At 44.2% G+C, this 25,026-nt stretch overlaps 1 protein-coding gene across 1 annotated transcript in view; it reads right to left on the reverse strand.

Moving 5' to 3' along the window:
- The window catches only part of ITGA11 (integrin subunit alpha 11), a 243,032-nt gene extending 218,692 nt beyond the window's left edge, over positions 1 to 24,340 (reverse strand). Inside the window, exon 1 of the mRNA XM_073568948.1 lies at positions 24,206 to 24,340. Coding sequence (XP_073425049.1) covers positions 24,206 to 24,272 — 67 coding nt within the window. The 5' untranslated portion in view covers positions 24,273 to 24,340. The remainder of the gene's footprint in view (positions 1 to 24,205) is intronic.
- Positions 24,341 to 25,026: the final 686 nt, after the last annotated feature.

Here is a 25,026-nt window from a genome sequence, read left to right on the forward strand (position 1 = left end):
GTGCATTATCATCCTGAAAGATGGCGTTCCCCTCCGGGAACAGTGCTTGAACCATAGGATGCACTTGGTCGCCCAAAATGCCTAAATAATCTCAGCTGTTAATTCTTCCATGAAGGGATATCATTGGCCTGGCAAATCTCAACGAAATAGCACCCTAGATCATCACAGAACCTCCTCCATGTTTTACGGTTGGGAGAAGGCAGTCTGGATGGAATGCTTCTTTCAGCTATCTCCAAACGTACACTCGGCCGGAAGTCGGAAATAGGGTAAACGATGATTCGTCTGAGAATATCACATGTTTCCATTGCTCGAGGGACCAATTCTGGAGGTTTCTACACCACTTTAAACGCTTGGAAACATTTGTCATTGAGAGCAGCGGTTTTCTAATTGCAGCTCTTTGTGGAATCCAGATTTGTGCAGCTCTCGACGAACAGTTTTCGTGGAAACTGGGTTCTGTAGGTGTTCATTGAGCTCAGCAGTGATTTTCGGAGCCGTGGTCTTGCGATCCGCTCTCACAATTCGATTTAGAGTCCGACGGTCTCTCTCAGTCAACTTCGACTTTTGGCCGGACCTGTGCTTTGCTGCGTACGTTTTTCCTTCTCTTTTAAACGCAGTCATTACTTTGGAGACAGTACCTCTTGACACGCCAAGCATTCAGGCACTTTCTGTTACACTAGCGCCTGCCATACGAGCACCAACAATTTGGCCTCTTTGAAAATCCGAGAGGTCTGCCATTGGTATCAGGTTGTCATCAATGTTCTTACAATTCTGCAAAACAAACAGTTAATTTACATACACATAGCACATAACACAAACTACAACTACAAAACGTTACCATATGTCACGGTTTGTATGTTTATAACATGTTCGAAGATTATGATGCCAAAACGTTAGGTGTTTCCATTATTTTGTCCAACCCCTGTATATACACACACACTTCTGTATGAGGAGAAATATATATATATATATATATATATATATATATATATACACACACGTCTGTATGAGGAGAAATATATATATATACACATTGTGAGGTAGCGCTGTCATTCGGGTAGGGAATACTCGCTTGGCAGCCAAATAATCACATCCGGCACAGGTTTTCCATAAAACCATAACAGTCCCTGCGGCTTATTATGCAGCATAAACCGTGACCAGTAACAAAGTTCATATCACCAGCATAGCGTCCATTACAGAGCTTCCCTCTGTTAAGCCTGTGGTCACAAAGGGTGCGCAATGTCCAGCACACAGGCTCTCTAAGGGTGGTTTCACATTAGCGTTTCAGGGTGCAGCGACAGCCTGTGCACGGCCGCCGCTAAGCCCCGCCCCCGCCGCGCCTCCTCAGGTAGCTCCGCCTACGGGCGCATGATGCTGCATGCGTCCCCTATCTTTATCACTGGGGACGCAGGCCGTGCGCAGTATGCATTTGGCGGCGCATGCATCCTTTTGACGGTGTGCCGAGCGCAACCAAATTGCAACAGGTTCCGTTTGGCGCACCGTCAAAAGCATGCATGCGCCGCCAAACGCATACTGCGCACAGCCTGCGTCCCCAGTGATAAAGATAGGGGACGCAGGATGCATGCAGCGTCATGCGCCCGTAGGCGGAGCTACCAGAGGAGGCGCGGCAGGGGGCAGGGCTTAGCGGCGGCCGTGCGCAGGCCGTCGCTGCGCCCTGAAACGCTAATGTGAAACCACCCTTTGCCTCACAGTTATAACCCGTCAGGATTACCTCACGGCTGCTTCTCCAGGCTGCAGACATTCATTCCCTCTCCTGGGAACTCTCAGATGCTGGCAGCCATTACACACAGTCACATGCTGTTCGCAGGCAACGCCATCTCTCTCACGGGACCTTCCAAAACGGACCAACCGGGTCCCTGCATTCACCCATATGATCTACCCTGGCCACCTTATATGGTCCGTAGCCACGCCCATCGGGTCACATGGCTATGACCTCATCACAGGCCCTTCACACACTCACATAGCCTTTTACTACAGGCGCTTTCAGACACACCCCTGGGTGGATTTGTAGGTAGCTAGACCTGCCCATCTCTCCAGCTACCTGAAGGCTTCTCCCTAACACATTGGCATGAAAGATCAGCTCTGCTGATCAGCACATAACCAAGCCGTCATCTCTAGGCCACCCCCCTTGAGATACATTACGATCATTCAGCATCCTACTCCTATCAGGACACTGGAAATGCTCATATGCCTGTCCTGGGAACCCACACAGCACCCCCTAGTGAAGACAGTGGTCACTACACCACAACGTCTGTATGAGGAGAAATATATATATACACGTCTGTATGAGGAGAAATATATATACTGCATATACACATCTGTATGAGGAGAAATATATATGTATACACGACTGTATGAGGAGAAATATACTGTATATATATATATATATATATATATATATATATATACACACACACACACGTCTGTATGAAGAGATATATATATATATATATATATATATTCATTCTGTCTGTCTGTTTGTAACAGAAATCCTGCGTCGCTGGTTGGTTGCGCCCGGCTGGCCACGACCAGTCAGCGACAGGCGTAGTCCGGCCGCGAATTGGCGCGGAATTTGAACGACGCACGCCACCACTACCATCGGGAGATCTGAGGCGCTAGCTGCTGATCTCCTGACGGTTGCCGCGGGTCATCTCCTGCCACACGGATTTGCCGCAATCAGTGATATTGACGCGGAATCTTCATAAATAAACAATATACATATTCTAGAATACCCGATGTGCTAGAATCGGGCCACCATCTAGTCTACTATATAATTGTCTAATTCTGTTTGACTGTCTGTCTGTACTGGAAATCCTGCCTCGCTGATTGGTCGTGGCAATTAGGCCGCGACCAATCAGCGACAGTTGCTTAGTCGTCGCGGCAACACGGCCACATCGCTTATTGTACAAGCACATTACAGCCGTTAAAGGCATCACTGCTGCGTCGCTCATTACACTGGCACAGTCCTGTACATATTCTAGAATACCCGATGCGTTAGAATTGGGCCACCATCTAGTAATGCAGTTAGGTCCATATATATTTGGACAGAGACAACATTTTTCTAATTTTGGTTCTAGACATTATGTTCATTTCTAGTACTTGGTTGAAAACCCTTTGTTGGCAATGACTGCCTGAAGTCTTGAACTCATGGACAACACCAGACGCTGTTTCCTCCTTTTTGATGCTCTGCCAGGCCTTCTCTGCGGTGGTTTTCAGTTGCTGTTTGTTTGTGGGCCTTTCTGTCTGAAGTTTAGTCTAAACTCCAGGGTTGCTTTGGCTTTATGTTTTGGGTCATTGTCCATCTGTAGTATGAAACGATGACCAATCAGTTTGGCTGCATTTGGCTGGATCTGAGCACACGGTATGGCTCTGAATACCTCAGAATTCATTCGGCTGCTTCTGTCCTGTGTCACATCATCAATAAACACTAGTGACCCAGTGCCACTGGCAACCATGCATACTCAAGCCATCACACTGCCTCCGCCGTGTTTTACAGATGATGCGATATGCTTTGGATCATGAGCTGTACCACACCTTCACCATACTTTTCTCTTTCCATCATTCTGGTAGAGGTTGATCTTGGTTTCATCTGTCCAAAGAATGTTCTTCCAGAACTGTGCTGGCATTTTTAGATGTTTTTTAGCAAAGTCCAGTCTAGCCTTTTGATTCTTGATGCTTATGAGTGGCTTGCACCGTGCAGTGAACCCTCTGTATTTACTTTCATGCAGGCTTCTCTGTATGGTAGATTTGGATATTGATACGCCTACCTCCTGGAGAGTGTTGTTCACTTGGTTGGCTGTTGTGAAGGGGTTTCTCTTCACCATGGAGATTATTCTGCGATCATCCACCACTGTTGTCTTCCGTGGGCGCCCAGGTCTTTTTGCATTGAAGAGTTCACCAGTGCTTTCTTTCTTTCTCAGGATGTACCAAACTGTAGATTTTGCCACTCCTAATGTTGTAGCAATTTCTCGGATGGGTTTTTTCTGTTTTTGCAGCTTAAGGATGGCTTGTTTCACCTGCAAGGAGAGGTCCTTTGAACGCATGTTTCCTTCACAGCAAAACCTTCCAAATGCAAGCACCACACCTCAAATCAACTCCAGGCCTTTTATCTGCTTAATTGAGAATGACATAATGAAGGGATTGCCCACACCTGTCCATGAAATAGCCTTGGAGTCAATTGTCCAATTACTTTGGTTCCCTTTAAAAACAGGGTGGCACATGTTAAAGGAGCTGAAACTCCTAAACCCTTCATCCAATTTTAATGTGGATGCCCTCAAATGAAAGCTGAAAGTCTGAACTTCAACTGCATCTGAATTGTTTTGTTTAAAGTTCGTTGTGGTAATGTCTAGAACCAAAATTAGAAAAATGTTGTCTCTGTCCAAATATATATGGACCTAACTGTAGATAATCTCTGTAAGGACTCCCCTATATCAATAGTACATATAAACCAAATGGTATGTCAAATAGACATAATTAGAGTAGATTTACCTAGGATATTGTGGAGACAGGTACCCCTACACACATTTCGGCATATTCGCCATCTTACAGGGGGAGAATTTGTGAATACTGGGAATTAATCAAATTGTCCAGATTTTGCATCCCAGAGAACTGGAGCAGCATTAGAGAAGTTTTGGAGAAAGGAGTGAGAAGGTCAGATTATTTAGGATGTCAGTCTTAGGCCATTAGCAAAATAGAGAGCCTAGGTAGCATGGGAATACCCACAGTGGGGAATGGGGTAGCTGCCCCCCTCTAGAACAGCTATGGCAAACCTGCACGCATGCCAGAGAGGCACAAAGAGTCCTTTCTGCTCGCATGCGGCATCGCCGGCCCTAACCTGCTCCATCCTTCCTCACACAGCATTCAGTGGCGCAGCTGGATGACATCATCATTCAGCTCCGTGCCTTTGTGTGCCAGTGAGAGGAAGCATGGGAGGAGAGGAGGAAGCTGCCAGCGCCGGAGAGCTCAGAGCAGCGGAAAGGTGTGTGTGTGTGTTTTGGGAGTGATGGAGAAAGCAATGATGAGAGTGATGGGGAGGGCAATGATGGGAGTGTTGGAAAAGGCAATGATGGGGATGATGGTAGAGATGGAGAAGGCAATGATGGGGATGATGGGAGGGATGGAGAAGGGGATGATGGGAGTGATGGAGAAGGCAATGATGGGAGTAATGGAGAAGGCAATGATGGGGATGGTGGGAGGGATGGAGAAGGCAATGATGGGAGGGATGGAGAAGGCAATGATGGAAGTGATGGAGAAGGCAATGACGGGAGTGATGGAGAAGGCAATGATGGGAGTGATGGAGAAGGCAATGATGGGAGTGATGGAGAAGGCAATGATGGGGGTGGTGGGGGAGAGGGCAATGATGGGAGTGATGGAGAAGGCAATCATGGGGATGATGGGAGTGATGGAGAAGGCAATGATAGGGGTGATGGAGAGGGCAATTATGGGGATGGGGGAGAAAGCAATGATGGGGGTGACAGAGAGGGCAATTATGGGGGGTGGGGGAGAAGGCAATGATGGGGTGGTGGGGTAGAAGGCAATGATGGGGCGATGGAGAAGGCAATGATGGGGGTGACGGAGAGGGCAATGATTTTTCTGAAGCCGAGGGCCGCAGAGTTCTCAATCTGCGTACGCACCGCCTCCGGCCGCTCACGGCTTCAGGAAAATGGCCGCAGGGAAACTGGCATGCATTTGGCTCTGCTCGCCGTGGACACCGGGCCGTGGCGTTGTCACATTTCTGCCCCAGCATCTTGAGGAAGGGACCCTGCTCAGGTGCACTCCGCACTGCCCACCGCCAACACTGAGCCTCAGCATCGCCACACCTCTGCCGCCGTCAATTCCGTTGCTACACCACTGCTGCAACCCCCCCCCCGATAAGCCTGCGTTCGGACTTTAAGACGCACCCCCCATTTTCCTCCCCAAATTTTTTGGGAAAAAGTGTGTCTTATAGTCCGAAAAATATGGTAAATTTTTTGCAGATTCAGTTTTAGATATAGGAAGGGCATAATGTTGGAGAAAGTGGACAAACAGTTCCTAGTATTTTGTATTAAGGTTGGGGTGATATCAGGAGAAGATGTGCATAATTTGGTATTATCAGCATATAGATGGCACTGGAAAACAAATCTGATGATAGTTTGTCCAATAAGGTCTGTGTATAGAGAAAAGAGGAAGGGGCCTATGACTGAACCATGAGGAAACCCGACAGGGAGAGGAAAGCAAGAAGAGAGGGCAAAAGTCACAGTGAAAGAGCAGTCAGGGAGATAGAAGGAGAACCAAGAGAGACAATGGCCTTGAGGTCGATAGAGCGGATCATAGTGAGGAGGAGCTGGTGATCCACAGTGTCAATTGCTGCAGAGACATCCAGGAGAATCAGCATGTAGTAGAGACCATTAGACTAGTTGATAGTAGATCATTAGAGACTTTAGGAAGGGCAGTTTCAGTACAGTGTAAGGAGAGGAAATTCAATTGTAAAGGGTCAAGAAGAGAATTTTGAGATGAAGGGGAGATTAGAGACTGTAGTTAGTGCAGTTCTGGTTGAGGGATTTTTTTTAAAGTAATGGGTGCATGATGGCTCATTTGAAAAAGGATGGCTCATTTGAAAAAGGAGGTTAAATATTTTAGTTTGGTGGGTAGTGACAGCCAGGGAGAGGGACTGGAGGAGATGAGAGGGAATGGGGTCAGTGGTGCAGGTTGTAGTGAGGAACCTGGTAACTTTGTCTTCTGTGACTGGTTTAAAGACAGAAAGTGAGCTTGATGAAGTGCGGGAGGGAAGAGAAAGATATTAAAGGATTGGGAGAAAGAAAGAAAATAAAAATACACAATATGCAAAAATAATTTACCACATACTTATATATACACTCACTGGCCACTTTATTAGGTACACCATGCTAGTAAGGGGTTGGACCCCCTTTTGCCTTCAGAACTGCCTCAATTCTTCGTGGCAGAGATTCAACAAGGTGCTGGAAGCATTCCTCAGAGATTTTGGACCATATTGACATGATGGCATCACACAGTTGGCGCAGATTTGTCGGCTGCACATCCCTGATGCGAATCTCCCGTTCCACCACATCCCAAAGATGCTCTATTGGATTGAGATCTGGTGACTGAGGAGGCCATTTGAGTACAGTGAACTCATTGTCATGTTCAAGAAACCAATCTGAGATGATTCGAGCTTTATGACATGGCGCATTATCCTGCTGAAAGTAGCCATCAGATGTTGGGTACATTGTGGTCATAAAGGGATGGACATGGTCAGCAACAATACTCAGGTAGGCTGTGGCGTTGCAACGATGCTCAATTGGTACCAAGGGGCCCAAAGAGTGCCCAGAAAAAATTCCCCACACCATGACACCACCACCACCAGCCTGAACCGTTGATACAAGGCAGGATGGATCCATGCTTTCATGTTGTTTACGCCAAATTCTGACCCTACCATCCGAATGTCGCAGCAGAAATCGAGACTCATCAGACCAGGCAACGTTTTTCCAATCTTCTACTGTCCAATTTCGATGAGCTTGTGCAAATTGTAGCCTCAGTTTCCTGTTCTTAGCTGAGAGGAGTGGTACCCAGTGTGGTCTTCTGCTGCTGTAGCCCATCTGCCTCAAAGTTCGACGCACTGTGCGTTCAGAGATGCTCTTCTGCCTACCTTGGTTGTAACGGGTGGCAATTTGAGTCACTGTTGCCTTTCTATCAGCTCGAACCAGTCTGCCCATTCTCCTCTGACCTCTGGCATCAACATGGCATTTCCGGCCACAGAACTGCCGCTCACTGGATTTTTTTTCTTTTTCGGACCATTCTCTGTAAACCCTAGAGATGGTTGTGCGTGAAAATCCCAGTAGATCAGCAGTTTCTGAAATTCTCAGACCAGCCCTTCTGGCACCAACAATCATGCCACGTTCAAAGGCACTCAAATCACCTTTCTTCCCCATACTGATGCTCGGTTTGAACTGCAGGAGATTGTCTTGACCATGTCTACATGCCTAAATGCACTGAGTTGCCGCCATGTGATTGGCTGATTAGAAATTAAGTCTTAACACACAGTTGGACAGGTGTACCTAATAAAGTGGCCAGTGAGTGTATATCAACCTGTTCTGCGTCGCCTGCTGTACAATATGCTGCCTAAAGATAGGACTTCATGTACTATGTGACAGCTACCCTTTAAAACTTATGTGGCTCGAAAAGGCTATAAATCTAATGTATAGTAAAATTGTTTAGTTTTCTTTTGTTGGTCAAAATGAGGAAAATGGTAGAATTTTCATGCATAAATCTTTAAATCCTGGCACCAGACAAAGAGATTAGGGAAAGCTGATTGCTCCGCAGTATTTTCTTCTAGAAGGCGTACATATGGAATAGATGCAATACAAGCTTGATTATATCTACTCCTTTATACAATGATGATCTAATAAAACAACAATTCAGTAATTAGGGTAGGACTGTGGATCGTACTCACAGGCAGACATGAGTTGCTCTGTGCAAGTCTCCATATAACCACAAACCAAAACAGCTTGTTTCAGCAGTATAAAAGTAATGCTAGATATAAAACACACTGGAATAATCTTGCTTTTTCCAACTCTTTTCCTACACTCTAGACATGGAATAACAAGACAACGACAGTGACAGCTGAATAAACTCCACAAACACCACACTGACATATGCAGAACTTGTAATCAAAAGTGTTGCATAATAGTATCAATATATACTAATAGGAAGGTAGCCCTCTAAAAAAGAGAACAGCCACAACGATCTCCTGGGTTCAGCATCACAATGCCCAAAAGCAAATCTGCAGAATTTGGAATACATTACAAATGGATGACATTTTCAAACCCATCAGTAGGCACTGATTGGACAATGCAATGCACGCAGTGAGAGACCTGTCACTCCAGGGTAGCAGGCGGGGAGAAGTCCCAGGTACCCACCTGTCCGACAAGTCTCTCATGTAGCTCAGTCCCCGTGGCCTATTAAACTATGTTTTCTTCTGAAATCGCAGCTTTTCAGAATGAAACATATTCGGCTGACATAATGCAGCCATTGTCTGATGCATGCTGCCCATGATTGGGCAGCATTAATTAGCTATTGGGTTCCCGTTAAGTCTACATGAAGGGGGTGGGGGTAAGTTAGGTTGGCTATTTACTCTAGCTTTGCTAACTTGGGTATGGAGAGAGGCATCCTAAACAGTTTCTCCCTCTCCCATAATGATAGTTCTGCTTCACATCACTTGTCTTATCTATTGCATTTTTTTCTGTGCTGTTTTGTGCATAAATATGTGACTCTTCAGATTTTGTATTAGTCAATGCCTGATGAAGAGACCTGAGTAGTCTCGAAAGCTTGCAATGTGTTACCATCTTTTCAGTTAGCCATTAAAAGGTATCAACCACTGAGGACTCTCAATTCTGATTATTTTTCTATCTTCTGGCTAACACGGTACAAAGATATACATCTTTCCTGACCCTTTGCACAGGCACTCATATTTAAGTCACATGCTGTCCATTTCCTTGTCATCCTCCTTGAGATGGTTTTAATCCTTCATTGGAGTCCAGCTGTGTTTAATTAAACTGATAGGACTTGATTTGTAAAGGCACACACCTGTCTATATAAGACCTCACAGCTCACAGTGCACATCAGCCCAAATGAGAATCATGAGGGCAAAGGAACTGGCCAAAGTTACAAAATAAGTTCTGCAGTAACTCAAGGTTCCTAAGAGCACAGTGGCCTCCATAATCCTTAAATGGAATAAGTTTGGGACCACCAGAAGTCTTCCTAGACCTGGCCATCCAGCCAAACTGAGCAATCGTGGGAGAAGAGCCTTGGTGAGAGAGGTAATGAAGAACCCCAAGATCACTGTTGCTGAGCTCCACAGATGCAGTAGGGAGATGGGAGAAAGTTCCACAAAGTCAACTATCACTGCTGTCCCCCACTAGTCGGGCCTTTATGGCAGAAAGGCCCGACAGAAGCCTCTCCTCAGTGCAAGACATATGAAAGCCCGCAATAGAATTTGCTAAAAAACACATGAAGGACTCCCAGACTATGAGAAATTAGATTCTCTGGTCTGATGAGATGAAGACAGAACTTTCTGGTGATAATTATAAGCGGTATGTGTAGAGAAAACCAGGCACTGCTCATCACCTGCCCAATACAATCCTAGCAGTGAAACATGGTGGTGGCAGCATCATGCTATGGGGGTGTTTTTCAGCTGCAGGGAGGGGACGAGTGGTTGCAATTGTAGGAAACATGAATGCACCCAGGTACAGAGATGGCCTGGATGAAAACCTCATCCAGAGTGCTCTGGACCTCAGACTTGGCAGAAGGTTCACCTTCCAACAAGACAGTGACCTTAAGCACACAGCTAAAATAGCAAAGAAGTGGCTTCAGAACAACTGTGACCATTCTTGACTGGCCAAGTCAGATCCCTGACCTAAACCCAATTAAGCATCTCAGGAGAGATCTGAAAATGGCTGTCCACCAACGGTCACCATCCAACCTGACGGAACTGGAGAGGATCTGCAAGGAAGAATGGCAGAGGATCCCCAAATCCAGGTGTGAAAAACTTGTTGCATCATTCTCAAGAAGATTCATGGCTGTACTAGCTCAAAAGGATGCTTCTACTCAATACTGAGCAAAGGGTCTGAATACTTATGACCATGTGATGTTTCAGTTTTTTTTAAAATAAATTTGCCAAAATATCTACATTTCTTTTTTTTCAGTCAAGATGGGGTGCAGAGTGTACATTAATGAGAAAAAAAATGAACTCTTTTGAATTTACTAAATGGCTGCAATTAAACAAAGAGTGAAAAATTTAAAGGGGTCTGAATACTTTCTGTACCCAATGTATCAACCTCTAAGGAAGCAAGTTAATATCTGGTCACAACTGTTCTCGGTATTCACACTTGGTCTCTGCAATCAAGGTAACACTGCCTAGCTGTGGCTAACCATTTCCTCACTACAAGTGCCAGTTTCCATACACCACTGCTATTAATCATTTCACTGCTGGAAGACTGCATTCTTATGATTAACTTCAACCCTGCTGGAAGATACCAGTTTCCTATACAGTACAGTTAATGTTCCTATGTGTATCTGCACACCTGGCTCTGCTTCATTTGTGCTTTCCAGTCATCATGCTGACTTGGCTTTCACTGATCTACCGTATATATTGTCTATCAAGATCCACACTACTGCACCATCATCTCTGGTCCAAGCTACTCACTCTTACCTATAGTTTCTATAATGCATCCCACCAGGCAAGCCCTTACCAAAATCTAATGGAGATATAGAATCAGAGGATTGTTATTTTATCTGGATGGCCATTGTGTATTTTCCTAGAGAGACTTATGGCTATCGGTCACTCTTTAGTGATGCCCTGTGCACAGACAATATATCCAGAAAATCATGTATTATGCTTTTGCTAAGAATTGTTAGTTACAGAATAATGTCCTGAAAAAACCTCCAGACGGAAAGTGCACAACCCACAGGAATGCTTTAAAAAATGATCCTAACGGGAGCTGATTTTAAATTAACCCATATGTGTTCTCCGGAAAGGATTCATACTGTTCTGCAAGATCTTTAATTAGTCCTTGAAGCTGATGTTATAACAGGGAAATGACATGGGTAGTAGGGGGTTATGTCAGGGGTGATGACAGTCACTACATCAGAAAACATGAATTCTGCAGCTCTGCTCTAGACCGGCGTTCTTGGCCAATCTCTTTACAGTTTTTCTTCTCAGACATTAGTCAGAACTCTAGTTGAGGAATTATACAGAATTAGGGACTGAACCTTATTGCTATGTTTCTTTTTGAACTTTATGGAAGACTCAATGTAGCCAACGAGAGGTAAAAACAAATGTACTGAGTGCGATCACTGATCTGTGAGGAGAGATTGTACAGTATTTTGTCAACGTGTAATCTTTCCACATGTTTCATGTAAATGAAAGCCAGAATCTCCTCTGTGGCTTTCTACATATGTATAGCAGGAGGAGAATTAAAGGGACGGTAATGTTATTACTATACTTTATGTGAATTCTTTCTACATTATAGCTTGTTAGGGTATGTGCACACAATAACTTTTTCAGGTGGATTCCTCCTGGAACCTGTATGAAAAAGTGCTAAAAAAGTAAAAAAAAGAATCATATGCACTGCAATGTAAAAACAACTCGCTGTGCATATGTTCAGTATATTTTAACTTATTTTAACCCTATTAAGGCTTCAAAAGCCGTGAAATGGCTAGAAAACTGATGTGATCATTCTTCAGGCAGCTTCCAATTTTTTTTTATATGATGATAAAAAAAGCCACTGCCAAAATGATGAATAGGACGAAAAAGAAAATACTTCAGAAAAAATACAGACTTTTTCAAAAACTATGTGAATATAGCAAAAAAAACCTGTAGAAAAGCCTTTCTCTAGAGAAAGCAATCCACCTTCAGCAAATATTTTAGTGCCCTCTCTTAGGGCAGTTTCACACGTCAGTGTCTCCGGTACGTGTAGTGACAGTTTTCTCACGTACCGGAGACACTGACACACGTAGACCCATTCGAATGAATGTGCCTATGCAGATGTCAGCGTGTTTTCACGGACCGTGTGTCCGTGTGCAAAATACGCTGACATGTCCGTTTTTGTGCAATAGCACGGATCACATGGACCCATACAAGTCAATGGGTCCATGTAAACACGTACCGCACACGGTTGCTGTCCGTGTGCTGTCCGAATGAGAGAGATACGTGTGTGATCCGTGTGCGTTTTAAAAGTCAAAGGGTTAACATTGAAAATAATTTTTCAAAAAAACGGACACGGACATACGGACAGCATACGGACAGCACACGGACATACGGATAGCACACGGATGTCACACGGATGGTATACGTATGCACACGGACACACGGACATGGATAGCTCCGGTACCGGAATTATCTGGATGTGTGAAACTGTCCTTATAGGGGTTTAGGCTATGTTCAGAAAATGGATTTTGACATAGAAAAATCTCACATTGATTTAGATTGAAATCTGCAGATTTTTTTAAAATGGATTACACACATATTTAAGGGCAGTTTCACACGTCAGTGTCTTCGGTACGTGTAGTGACAGTTTTCTCACGCACCGGAGACACTGACACACGTAGACACATTCTCAGGAATGTGTCTATGCAGATGTCAGCGTGTTTTCACGGACCTTGTGTCCATGTGCAAAATACGCTGACATGTCCGTTTTTGTGCAATAGCACGGATCACATGGACCCATACAAGTCAATGGGTCCATGTAAACACGTACCGCACACGGTTGCTGTCCGTGTGCGATCCGTGTGCGTTTTTAAAAGTCAGGCCTCATACCCATTGGCGATTAAAAAAACGGTCCGATTTCTGGACTGGAAAAAAGGGTGGAGTGTTATGCCAGTGTCATGCGATTTCTATGCGCTTTTTAATCTTTCCATCCGTTTTCCATCCGTTTTTTTTCCCAGCAACTCTTTTTCTACAGTCATTTACAGGACCATTTACAGTGTTCTATACCACAGAATGGTGATGTATCCGTTTAAAACGGATGGAAAATGGATGGTCCGTTTTTGGTCCGTTTTTTTAATAGCACCCATTGACTTCTATTGACGAAAATTGCTGCAAATCGCAGCATGCTGCGATTTTTTTCTCAGACCGATTTTGGCTGAGAAAAAAAAAATCGCAAGTGAGATGTCACCCATTGACTAACATGGGTCAGAGTGCAATCCGATTAAAAATCGGACTGCAATCGTCCGATTTTATCGCCAGTGAGTATGAGGCCTCAAAGGGTTAACATTGAAAATAATTTTTCAAAAACACGGACACGGACACATGGACAGCATACGGACAGCACATGGACAGCACACGGATGGTACAGACGGACATACAGATAGCACACGGATGTCACACGGATGGCACACGTATGCACACGGACACGGATAGCTCCGGTACTGGTTTTTCCGTTACCGGAATTATCTGGACGTGTGAAACTGCCCTAAAGGGAACCTGTCACGGACAAAAATGCTATTAACCTGCAGAGATGAGGGTAATCTGCAGGTTATTAGTGTTACTAACCTGCCTGACGCCTGCACGTTCCGGGGAGACAATGAACTTCATTATCCCAGGTGGCATTTGGTTTCAGCCACGGGGTGGCACCAGCACTGGTTCAGTCAAAGCTCTGAGTATACCGAGGGGTGACTGTAACCGCGCCCCGGCCTGACTGACAGCCGACCCCAATGCAGAGAAAGTGTCAATCAGCGACGGCGCTGACCCCATGACTGAAGTGGAATGCTGCCAGGGAGAAAAACGTTAATTTTCTCCTTCCCGCTGCCACCAGGCGCCCCCCGAAGCACGGCCACGATAGCAGACATGTGGTCTGCCACTATTAACAGTTGGCCACCGCCTTGCAGATGTTGTCTTTGGTCTTCGGTGGGATTTAAAACAAAGACCCCAGCACTGCAAAGCTACAATACTAATCACTGTCCCAGTGTGCTGCAGGGCCGGCCCGAACGTATAGGCGAACTAGGCGGCCACCTAGGGCACCGACCCAAAGGGGGCGCCAGAGAAAAAATAGAAAAAAATTATAAAAAATCTTGTCAAAAGGCAAAAAGTTTTAGGGATGGAAAGAAAAGTGTACATATTTAAGGGCAAATATGACGCAAGAGAGGTTGGTTGGGCTGGCAACAATTTCGATAGAAGTTGCTAAACAAATTAATCTCGGTGACTTAGTGTCATCCTTTTAAAAAAAAAAAAAGGCAAGGAAACAAAAAATTTAATTACCTATGGTCGTTTTTGTTTTGTGTTATTGATTACTTTGTATGTATTTGTCCTATACAACTTCTCAGAAGATTAAAGAGTTAGGAGAGAGTTAATTAATCATTGTTGTTGTGGTTTATTTTGCTCCTAAATTTATATCCCAAGTTTTCATCTACTGCCAAGAATAGTAGGGGCGCAACAAAATAGTTTCGCCTAGGGCACCCTAATCTCTCGGGCCGGCCCTGGTGCTGCCCCTGTAACAATCTAAAGTAGTACAGGACACGGGGTCAACTGTAAATTCCTCACAGCTTGCTTAAATTCACACACTATAGAAAATCCTTAAACTACTGAGTGCCTGACAGTGGTGCTTCAGCACCTGTTTTTTATGGGTTACACAACATTACAATCCAGAGAATTCTGCTTTACAGTTTTCATATTGTGCATATGACCTGCACCGACAAGCTTATTTGAGTGGCGGAGATGGCACACTGCTATTAATTTCCATGTGCCGTTTATCAACTTTAAATTGTAACTGAAACTATCCAACCAGCAGTCATATTGCAGGAAGAGAACTGATGTCACCATCCAGCATCCTCCTTCTAACATAATGGTAATAATTATATATTATCAGTCTCTTCCAGTGTTTTACTCCATCATCTCTCCTATCTAGGAAATATTAATGGTGATATTTTTGTTCTTCAGGGAAAAAAAAAACATTTTTGCTGTGTAATATTTTATAATCTGTATTAATCAAATTATAATTTAAATTTTAAATACGGTAATCTAATCTTATTCTTTGTCTCAGTCCTTCTTTTTCATTTTAGCAGGTTATATTCTACATGAACTCAATGCAATCTTTAAAAAAAAAAAAACATTAGGATTTGCTTCATTCTTCAGTGACCACAGCAGAAGGAACTGGTGTCAAAATGATGTAACTTTTGGCAACTATGGGTTTTATTTCATTTCATTCAGTCAGTCCAGTCATTTTATAAGACTCTGTTGCCATCTCTTCACTATTATAAGTATTCACAGATGTCTGCCAATGTATATTCATACAACTCATACAATGACGTATGTCACTCATTGGCCATAGTGTTAAAAATACTGTGTGGTAAAGATTTTTGTAGCTGATCTACATTGTAGGAAAGTGCCGTCTGCATCGTTTTTTCTATCAACCGTGTTCTCTGGTAAGCTATCTCTAGTCCAGTCCTCCCCAAAAAGTTCTGGCTGTTACTCAGGGGAGCCTGTAGGCATCTTTCTCTCACTTGTTCAAGTCTCCAGCCCATTAACACCCTTAGGGCTCATTAACATGTCAGTTTTTCCAGTATGAGCGCTATCCATTTTTTTCACGGAAAGTACTCGTACCTATGACAGTCCATGGGGCTGTTCACATGTCCATTATTTTTTTAAAACCAAGTGGTACATGCAAAATGGCAGAGACATGTCCAATTTTCACCTGAGTGTCGGATCAAGCTTGGGAATTAAAGTGTATGGATCCGTGAAAAAATCAGACAGCACTCAGATGCCACCAATGTGCTGTTTTACTCTGACTGATAGATAGGTGCAGGTGGCGAAGCGCTTTTTTTTCTCATCATTGAAATGATGAGTGATGACCCCCTGATGACGCTCTGATTAAAAGCTGGTGAAATTCCGATGGAAATCACTGATGAAACTTGGTCCATTTTTCTCATACGTCAAAAAAACTGATGTCTGTGTAAGGGGGACGACGAGACAGCGGGTACATGCATGCCGGGTCTGGAACTGAAAAGGCCGCATCCTCGGTTCCCGGGGGGAAGCCTAATTGAGCCTGTTGCCTGGGGGAAGCGCTAGGGAGTCAGACCTTCCTGCTGTCCCAGGAGCGTGGGGAGTGAGAGGAGAAAAGCGCGCGCAGCAGCGGGGGCATAAAAAGGAAAAGCACGTGCAGGAGGTCAGTTTGGCGCGAACGCAGAGCAGCGTGCAGAGCAGTGAGCGGCGCACTCTGCTTCCCCTGCCCCCACCACAGAGCACTGGCGCCACGACAGGCAGCACTGACAGGGTCCCCCGATGTCTGCAGAGGGTCCGCTGCACTGAGGAGAGCCAGGAGTGCCACAATAGTTCAGGAAGAGAGATGTGCTCCGTCCTGGGAGCACCAGCATCGTGCAGGCCAGCGTCCACTGTCGCCCACCACCAGCAGCGGGAACCAGAGAGGGAGAGGAATGGGCAGTGTGTGCCTGGTGACTACAAAGAGAAGGTGCAGGGTGCTGGAGACCACCAGAGAGAAGCTGTGCGCCAGTGGTTGTCAGCGCTTGGGTTTTGGCACGAACAGGAAAGTGCAGCATGCCCAGTAGCGACCAGAGAACAAGGTGCTGTATGCTCCATGTCCATGAGTACAGTACACGTGCCGCATAAGAGTGACCACATACTGGACTGACACTTGCGCCCTGGCGTTACCAGCGACTATTTGCCCAGACACTTGTGCCCTTACTTTCGCCAGTGTGTATTTGCAGAGCCACGTTGGGCTTGTACAGGCCTGTGGTCCATACCCTTTGGAGCCACTGTAGTATATGGACTAGACTCAGTGGAAGGTACCGGAGACCGACTGCTGCCGCGAGAAGACTAGACATTGTTGTCCACAGTACCTTCCTGGAAAAGATACCACGCCAGCCGTTGCCGGTACTATTGAGTTCCCAGCAGGAGTTACAGTTTGGGGAACTTCTGACACCAGTGCTACACAGGAACTTCCGTACTTGAGCCTTTATCCTTCACCTTACAATATAACTGTTGACCCTTGCTCTGCCTCCTGTCCATCACTGCATCCTGCGTATCTGATATCTCAAATCTGAATGAGGCCTAACTATGGACATTCCCAGGCCTATTGATAACAATGACAGTTTTTTTTTCCAGCTCCTCGTACAGTGTGATTGCACTCTCCAGCACCAGAACACCGCTTTATAGCAACTTCCTTCCCCCCTTTGATCAGTGAGCTTACGGTGGGGAAAACTATCATTCTTGTTGATTGCTACTATGATAAGGCATTGTGGCATGGGCCAAGTTCCCTAGCCCAACAAACCTTGGACCTCATGGTGCACAAATAGTCTGGGACAAAGTACAACACAAGATGGACATTAGACAGTAACATCACAATTCAAGCAAACATGTTCCCAAAGTGATACACACCTAGGCCCCGATTCTTCTTTCTTAAGTCACTTTCCTTTAATGTGTTACGGTATTATTTGCTGTTTTTGGTGCCAAATTCATAAAAATGAAACACACGATTCATGCATTTAGAGCAAAGTCAGAAATTGTCTTTTCTAACACAAAAAGTTGTACATTTCGCAAAATGGCACAAAAATTGAGTACTGATGTTCTAAAAAATACATACTTTTTAAAAAGTCACAATTGAGGAATCAAGTGAAAACATCTGGAATGGCTAAACTGCCCAGAAGTAGAAAACAAAAAAAACACAAAAACATAAAATAGTCTTAAAAAAGACGCAAATAGAATAATGAGTAGGGTGCAAGCAAAAAAAAGGTGCAAAACACACAAAACTAGACAAAAACAGGCACATAGGCAGTGATGAATCAGGGCCATGGTCCTCTCCACTTCAGATTACTAAGTCTATAAATCTGTCTCTATGGCTCATTTATACATCAGTACTTTTCACGTAGCCAAAAAATGGTACCATGTCATCAGTGTTCTGCATCTGAGTTTCATCAGTGTTTTGGATCCATGTGTCATTGTCATCAGTGTTTGGGCAGAGCACCATCAGTATTTTTCACGTGTGATAAATACTGTAAATTGGTACACAAAATGAGAATGCTGGGTCCGGGGGAAAATGTGTGTAAATGGGTAAGCAACTGGCTTAGTGATAGAAAGCAGAGGGTGGTTATAAATGGTATATTCTCTAACTGGGTCGCTGTGACCAGTGGGGTACCGCAGGGGTCGGTGTTGGGACTTATTCTCTTCAACATATTTATTAACGATCTGGTAGAAAGTTTACACAGTAAAATATCGATATTTGCAGATGATACAAAATTAATGTAAAGCAGTCAATACAAGAGAAGATAGAATTCTGCTACAGATGGATCTGGATAACTTGGAAACTTGGGCTGAAAGGTGGCAGATGTGGTTTAACACTGGTAAATGTGAGGTTATACACATGGGGAGAAGGAATCAATATCACCATTACACACTGAAAGGGAAATCACTGGGTAAATCTGACATGGAGAAGGACTTGGGGATCCTAGCTAATGATAAACTTACCTGGAGCAGCCAGTGCCAGACAGCGGCTGCCAAGGCAAACAGGATCATGGGGTGCATTAAAAGAGGTCTGGATACACATGATGAGAGCATTATACTGCCTCTGTACAAATCCCTGGTTAGACCTCACATGGAGTATTGTGTACAGTTTTTGGCAACGGTGCTCAGGAAGGCTATAATGGAACTAGAGCGAGTACAAAGGAGGGCAACAAAATTAATAAAGGGGATGTGGGAACTACAATACCCAGAGAGATTTGCAAAATTAGGATTATTTAGTCTAGAAAAAAGACGACTGAGGGGCGATCTAATAACCATGTATAAGTATATAAGGGGGCAATACAAATATCTCTCCGAGGAGCTGTTTAGATCAAGGAAGGTGACGGTCACAAGGGGGCATTCTCTGCGTCTGGAGGAGAGAAGGTTTTTCCACCAACATAGAAGAGGATTCTTTACTGTTAGGGCAGTGAGAATCTGGAATTCCCTGCCTGAGGAGGTGGTGATGGCGAACTCAGTCGAGGGGTTCAAGAGAGGCCTGGATGTCTTCCTGGAGCGTAACAATATTGTATCTTACAGTTATTAGGTTCTTCAGAAAGATGTAGATCTGGGGATTTATACTGATGGAGTATTGGCTGAACTAGATGGACAAATGTCTTTTTTCGGCCTTGTTAACTATGTTACTAACCTTTGCAAGTCTTACTATAGCTGCTTGAGGTCTAAAATGGCAAATTCTCCCCCTAGTGGTAAATATGTATATTTGTAAAAAAAAATATATTTTTCATATAGAAATGTTTGCAAACAGTGCAAACATTGCATTAATACAATTTAATTACTATTTTAAAGGGAGCCTGTCACCACTTTTGTGACCTACTAGTTAAAAATATCATTTAATTGAGTGTCAGATATGAGTTCCACAACTAGTTCTGAAACCCCCTGACTCCCCATGGATCACCCATAAAAATCTTTTTTATTTGTCCCGCGCTGTATGTTAATCTGTTCGGTCCGGTCTGATGGGCGTTGCCTCTGTTCCGTCACTCCACCCCTTCTCGGCTTACTATATACATTCTTCGCTGTGAAGATCACGTACATATTTCGCTCGTGCGCATTGAAATGTGACCTCGTGCGTGTGCATTATGCTTTGCCCAACTGAGGGCAAAGCCGAAAATCAGTAGTGCGCATGGCCGCAAAATACTTCCGGGACATGCGCACTACTGATTTTAGGCTTTGTGCTCAGTTGGGCAAAGCATAATGCACACGCATGAGGTCACATTTCAATGTGCACACGTAAAATATGTACGCCATCTGTGATCTTCACGGCGAAGAATGCGTACAGCAAGCCGAGAAGGGGTGGAGTGACAGAACAGAGGCAACACCCATCGGACCAGACCGAACAGATTAACATACAGCGCGGGACAAATAAAAAAGCTTTTTATGGGTGATACATGGGGAGTCAAGGGGTTTCAGAAATAGTTGTGGAACGCATAGCTGACACTCAATTAAATGATGTTTTTACCTAATAGGCCAAAAAAATGGTGACAGGTTCCCTTTAAGCTTAATTTCACAAAAAAAGAACTACAAGAAAACTGGTGGCACCTTCCCTTTAAGTCACAGAGGTCTCCTGGCTCACATGTAGCTTCAGCCACACAATAACTCACTCCCTGCTATAAGTTCACTATATAATCTCTTCTCGATATTTGGTACAATGGGGCCATTTTGTGGTCACAGCTAATAATACAGCATTGGACTATATATATATAAATAATGAGAGAACATAGCTGCATTAGTAAGGTTAGCTCCTCCTTAGAAACTAACCAACACCATTACCAAATTGCTTTTACCATTGCTGCCGATTTGCTAAGATTGAATATACGAAGAAGCTAGCACTACCATGTCATTGTCACAATGATAGTCAAGACAATGAGTGTAATGGACCATTGGTAGTTTACACAGCGATATCTAATTCATAGGTAGCATGAAAGGAAGGAAGAATTCCAAGTATGATGTATTAAGTGTTTATAAGGCCAGGATAACTATTAACCCACACCACATATTGCATTTATTTCTGCATGTTAACTTCAACAAGCATCATAGGCAGTAAAACTTTCACCAGGACTCTAGCATAGTATTTTAATAAGAACCCCTTACTCATATTACATCAAAGTAACCATAAAGTTATGTTTATACACTTTACTGAGCCTAAGAGTACACCACGAGGACAGTGCGAATACCCCTCAGGTATACTACAGGTTAAGGACCAAATGTCTTGTAGATATCAGTCACATATGCAAGAAGCACACTGGTGCCTTTATATATCCCACAATCAAACTCAGCTACAGTCATTTTTGTTTGAGCACAGGGAGAAACATAAGAGCATGCGATCAATTGTATGTAAAAAAAAATTTCCACATTTTATTAAATACACATAATACAAAAGAAGTAACAAAAAGAAGTGCTCTTAAATAGGTGCGGACAATATGTCCCATGGGACAACCCCTCAACCTACCCCAGATGGAACAAGACTGGTAAGAACACCATTGGAGGCTTCACTGCCGGGCTCTCCTCCTCCTCCCCTCCCAGGTAAGTTAACCCACGGGGTTTTTCTGCAGCTCTGGGGCAATTTACAATTATGGGGTATTCACACTATGCCCCTAATACAATGAGCACTTGTACTCTGTCTGGCCATTTGACCTGCAGTACTCTGGCCCTTGGATGGCAATAGGGCTTCATGACATAGATACCACATATGTTATATTTCCCCTAATGGTGTTCTTACCAGTCTTGTTCCATCTGGGGTAGGTTGAGGGGTTGTCCCATGGGACATATTGTCCGCACCTATTTATGAGCACTTCTTTTTGTTACTTCTTTTGTATTATGTGTATTTAATAAAATTTTGAACATTTTTTTTACATACAATTGATCGCATGCTCTTATGTTTCTCCCTGTACTCATATCTATTTTGAGCTTGTGCATATGGTGTTGGAGCGGGGGCTTCTCTCCCCTTGTCTCCATATGACCTTACATTTATGGGGCTTTTGTTGCTAGTAATTTTTGTTTGCAGATATAATTTACTTGCACTTAAAAATATGTAACTACAGTCATTATTACTGTGTATCTTCCATAAGAGCAAGTGTATAATGTGTGAAGAATTGAAGAGGTATTCCAGATTGGAAAAACAGTGCCACTTCTGTTCGTTGGTTGTGTCTGGTACAGCAGCCACCCCCTATTCAAGTGAATGGTGCTGAGCTGCAGTACCATGCACATCCCATGAACAGCTGTGCTGCTGTTTCTGTAAAAAAGCAGACCTCCTTACTATAGTCCTCGACAACTTCTTTAAAGGCAACCTGCCATGTAAAATAATGCTATTAATCTGCAGATATAGGATTAATCTGCAGGCTTATAGTGTTCTGACACCATGTAACAGCAGCACTGAGAGCCCTGCTGCCGGAAAAAAATGAACTTTATTCCTCCTGGCAGCATTCAGCATTGTCAATGAGGTGGCACAGGTGCAGTTTCACGCCACCGCTCTGTGTATAGAAAGCAGCCGCTGTAACCGCGCCCCCGACTGACTGACAGCCGGCCCTTATGCTGAGCTCTAAGGCTAAGTCTGCTGTCAGTCAGTGCAGATGGTGCGTTTACAACCACTGCCTTTATACTCTGAGTGGCAACCGAAACCGTGCCGGCGCCACCTCTGTGACTGAAAGCCGGTGGCTGCTGAGGGGAATAAAGTTAATTTCCTCCCGGCAGTGGGGCTCTCAGTGCACACGGTGTCAGAATGCTATTAACCTGCAGATAAACCACATACTTCAGGGTTAATAGCATTATTTTACATGACAGGTTCCCTAAATCTTATTGTGTACTGGACAACTGGGGCTAAACTGATGTGACACCATTATTGTAGAGGTGAAGTATCTCCAGTGGACCTCTCAACCTGTCAGATCCACATTTTGCTCAATCCAATCTATTGCCCTCCACAGTTGTGTATATATATATATATATATTAGATGGTGGCCCAATTCTAACGCATCGGGTATTCTAGAATATGTACAGGACTGTGCCTGTGTAATGAGCGACGCAGCAGTGATGCCTTTAACGGCTGTAATGTGCCTGTACAATAAGCGATGCGGCCATGTTGCTGCGACGACTAAGCGACTGTCACTGACAGGCCGCAACCAATCAGCGAGGCGGGATTTCCGTGACAGACAGAATTAGACAATTATATAGTAGATATATATATACACACACACACACCATGGTACATTCTCCGCCAGTCAGTAAATATGTTTCTCTAGGTATCCCTCCTTCTGCCATTTATCTGCCCTCCACTATGATATATGAAAGCTCTCCACATCCTCCACTGCTCAGCCTGATGTGACATTGCATCTCTCCTGACATATTTGTGGCTCCTTACATAGCTGAGATGATTTATGACCTGTCCTCCATTGCCTCCTTTCGGTCCTGAGCTCCCCCAATTCTGCATCATCTTCTGAAGATGCCAAGCCCAGCACCAGAGCCCCCCTATCCCACTCTGTCCACCACTCTCGCCTTTCATCTTTCAAGCCTCCTGCTCCTCACATTTCTGCAATGCTTTGGGATTTTGGGCTGACGGCAGATTTTGTTTCCAGTGGCTGCCAGATGTTTAGCTCTCTGGAAGTGTCCAGCGTCATACAAAAAAAAAAAAGGAAGATTCCTTCATATTAAAGGGACACAGACTGGGATCCAAAATGCAGATGTGTCTAACAGTCCTGAATGTAAAACCTGATGATGTCTCCAGGTGCAGAAGCACTATAAGCATTGGCATATGTTATACTCAGTGTGTGTGTATGTGGCACATGCCAGTCATAGTCTAAACTTGACCAGGTTCTCTCACCCTGTAGAATATGAATGTATTATAGGTAATGAACAATAGCAAATGTCTCATATAAGACATCCCCAACATTCTGGAAAACTGAATCAGGTGCACAAAACACTGGTGATGAGTAAGTAGCATTTTCCTACCAATATTTTTCCCCTTTATAATCATATCAAATTGATAAAATTTAATTAAAAAGTCCATCAATGGCAATCAGTGAAGTTACTTGAGTTGTACCCAATGAACTGATAGAATTCTGAAACAATCAAAAAGCAGCGCTTCATATTTTTCTCTGTGCAAGTAGGGGTTAATAATCAATAATACATCTTAACATTATTATGTCTGATATTAGTGGTCCAGATGGTTGATCAGCTCACCTGGTAAGTAGAAGAGAGCCCAGGCGGTGAGGAGCCCTCTCCAGTGATCCATGCTCCAGACTCTCATGGTGCCTGCGGCCGCGGGGATCCCTCTGCCAGACTGGTAGCTGGAGAAGCTGCCACTTTCCCACTTCAGTCTCCGCTATTCCCTGGCTCCCAAACTTTAGAGTTACATAGTAGACTGAGGAAGTGGGAGGACCAGACTCCGGTAGGAGGTGTAACTGGTACAGGGGACAGGACCAGAGCAAAATAGAAGTCAGAGTGAGGACATTAATAATGGGGTCATCAATAAAAGACAAGGAATGTGAACCTTTCAGTGTGGCCCCTTAAATAGACCGATGAGTCAGATCATAGACTGAAATCAAGGGGGATAAACTATTCCACTATTTCAGCCTCTGTGTTGCAATTTTTCGTTTACCTGATTCCCTTTATTATTTTTTCTAAGCCAAATGATCTCAGATGAATCCGCCGTCACTGTGACGACTGCTACTTAGGCCTGTTTCACACATCCGTTTTACAGATCAGTTGTAATCCGCGAAAATGGCAGAAAACGGATCTGTCGGCGGATTGACAGCAACGTGTGTCACCAGACCGTTGTATTTACGGCTCCGGCCGAAGGTTGAATTTTAAAAGGTACCCGTGCCCGGAAAAAAGGAGAGAGAGGGAGATAGAGGGAGATAGATAGAGAGAGAGACAGAATTTTAGCGGCTCCCGGGACAGTATTTCAGAGTTAAAACTGCTCCCGGCTTTCACCTTTTGGGCATGCGCAGTTAAAAATAGTGGACCGTCAACCAAAAAAAACGTTGCAGTCTCCGTCTCGT

The sequence above is a fragment of the Dendrobates tinctorius genome, unplaced genomic scaffold (assembly GCF_039654945.1).
Source record: "Dendrobates tinctorius isolate UK_male_01 unplaced genomic scaffold, ASM3965494v1 ptg000022l, whole genome shotgun sequence".
In the NCBI taxonomy this organism is placed as follows: domain Eukaryota; kingdom Metazoa; phylum Chordata; class Amphibia; order Anura; family Dendrobatidae; genus Dendrobates; species Dendrobates tinctorius.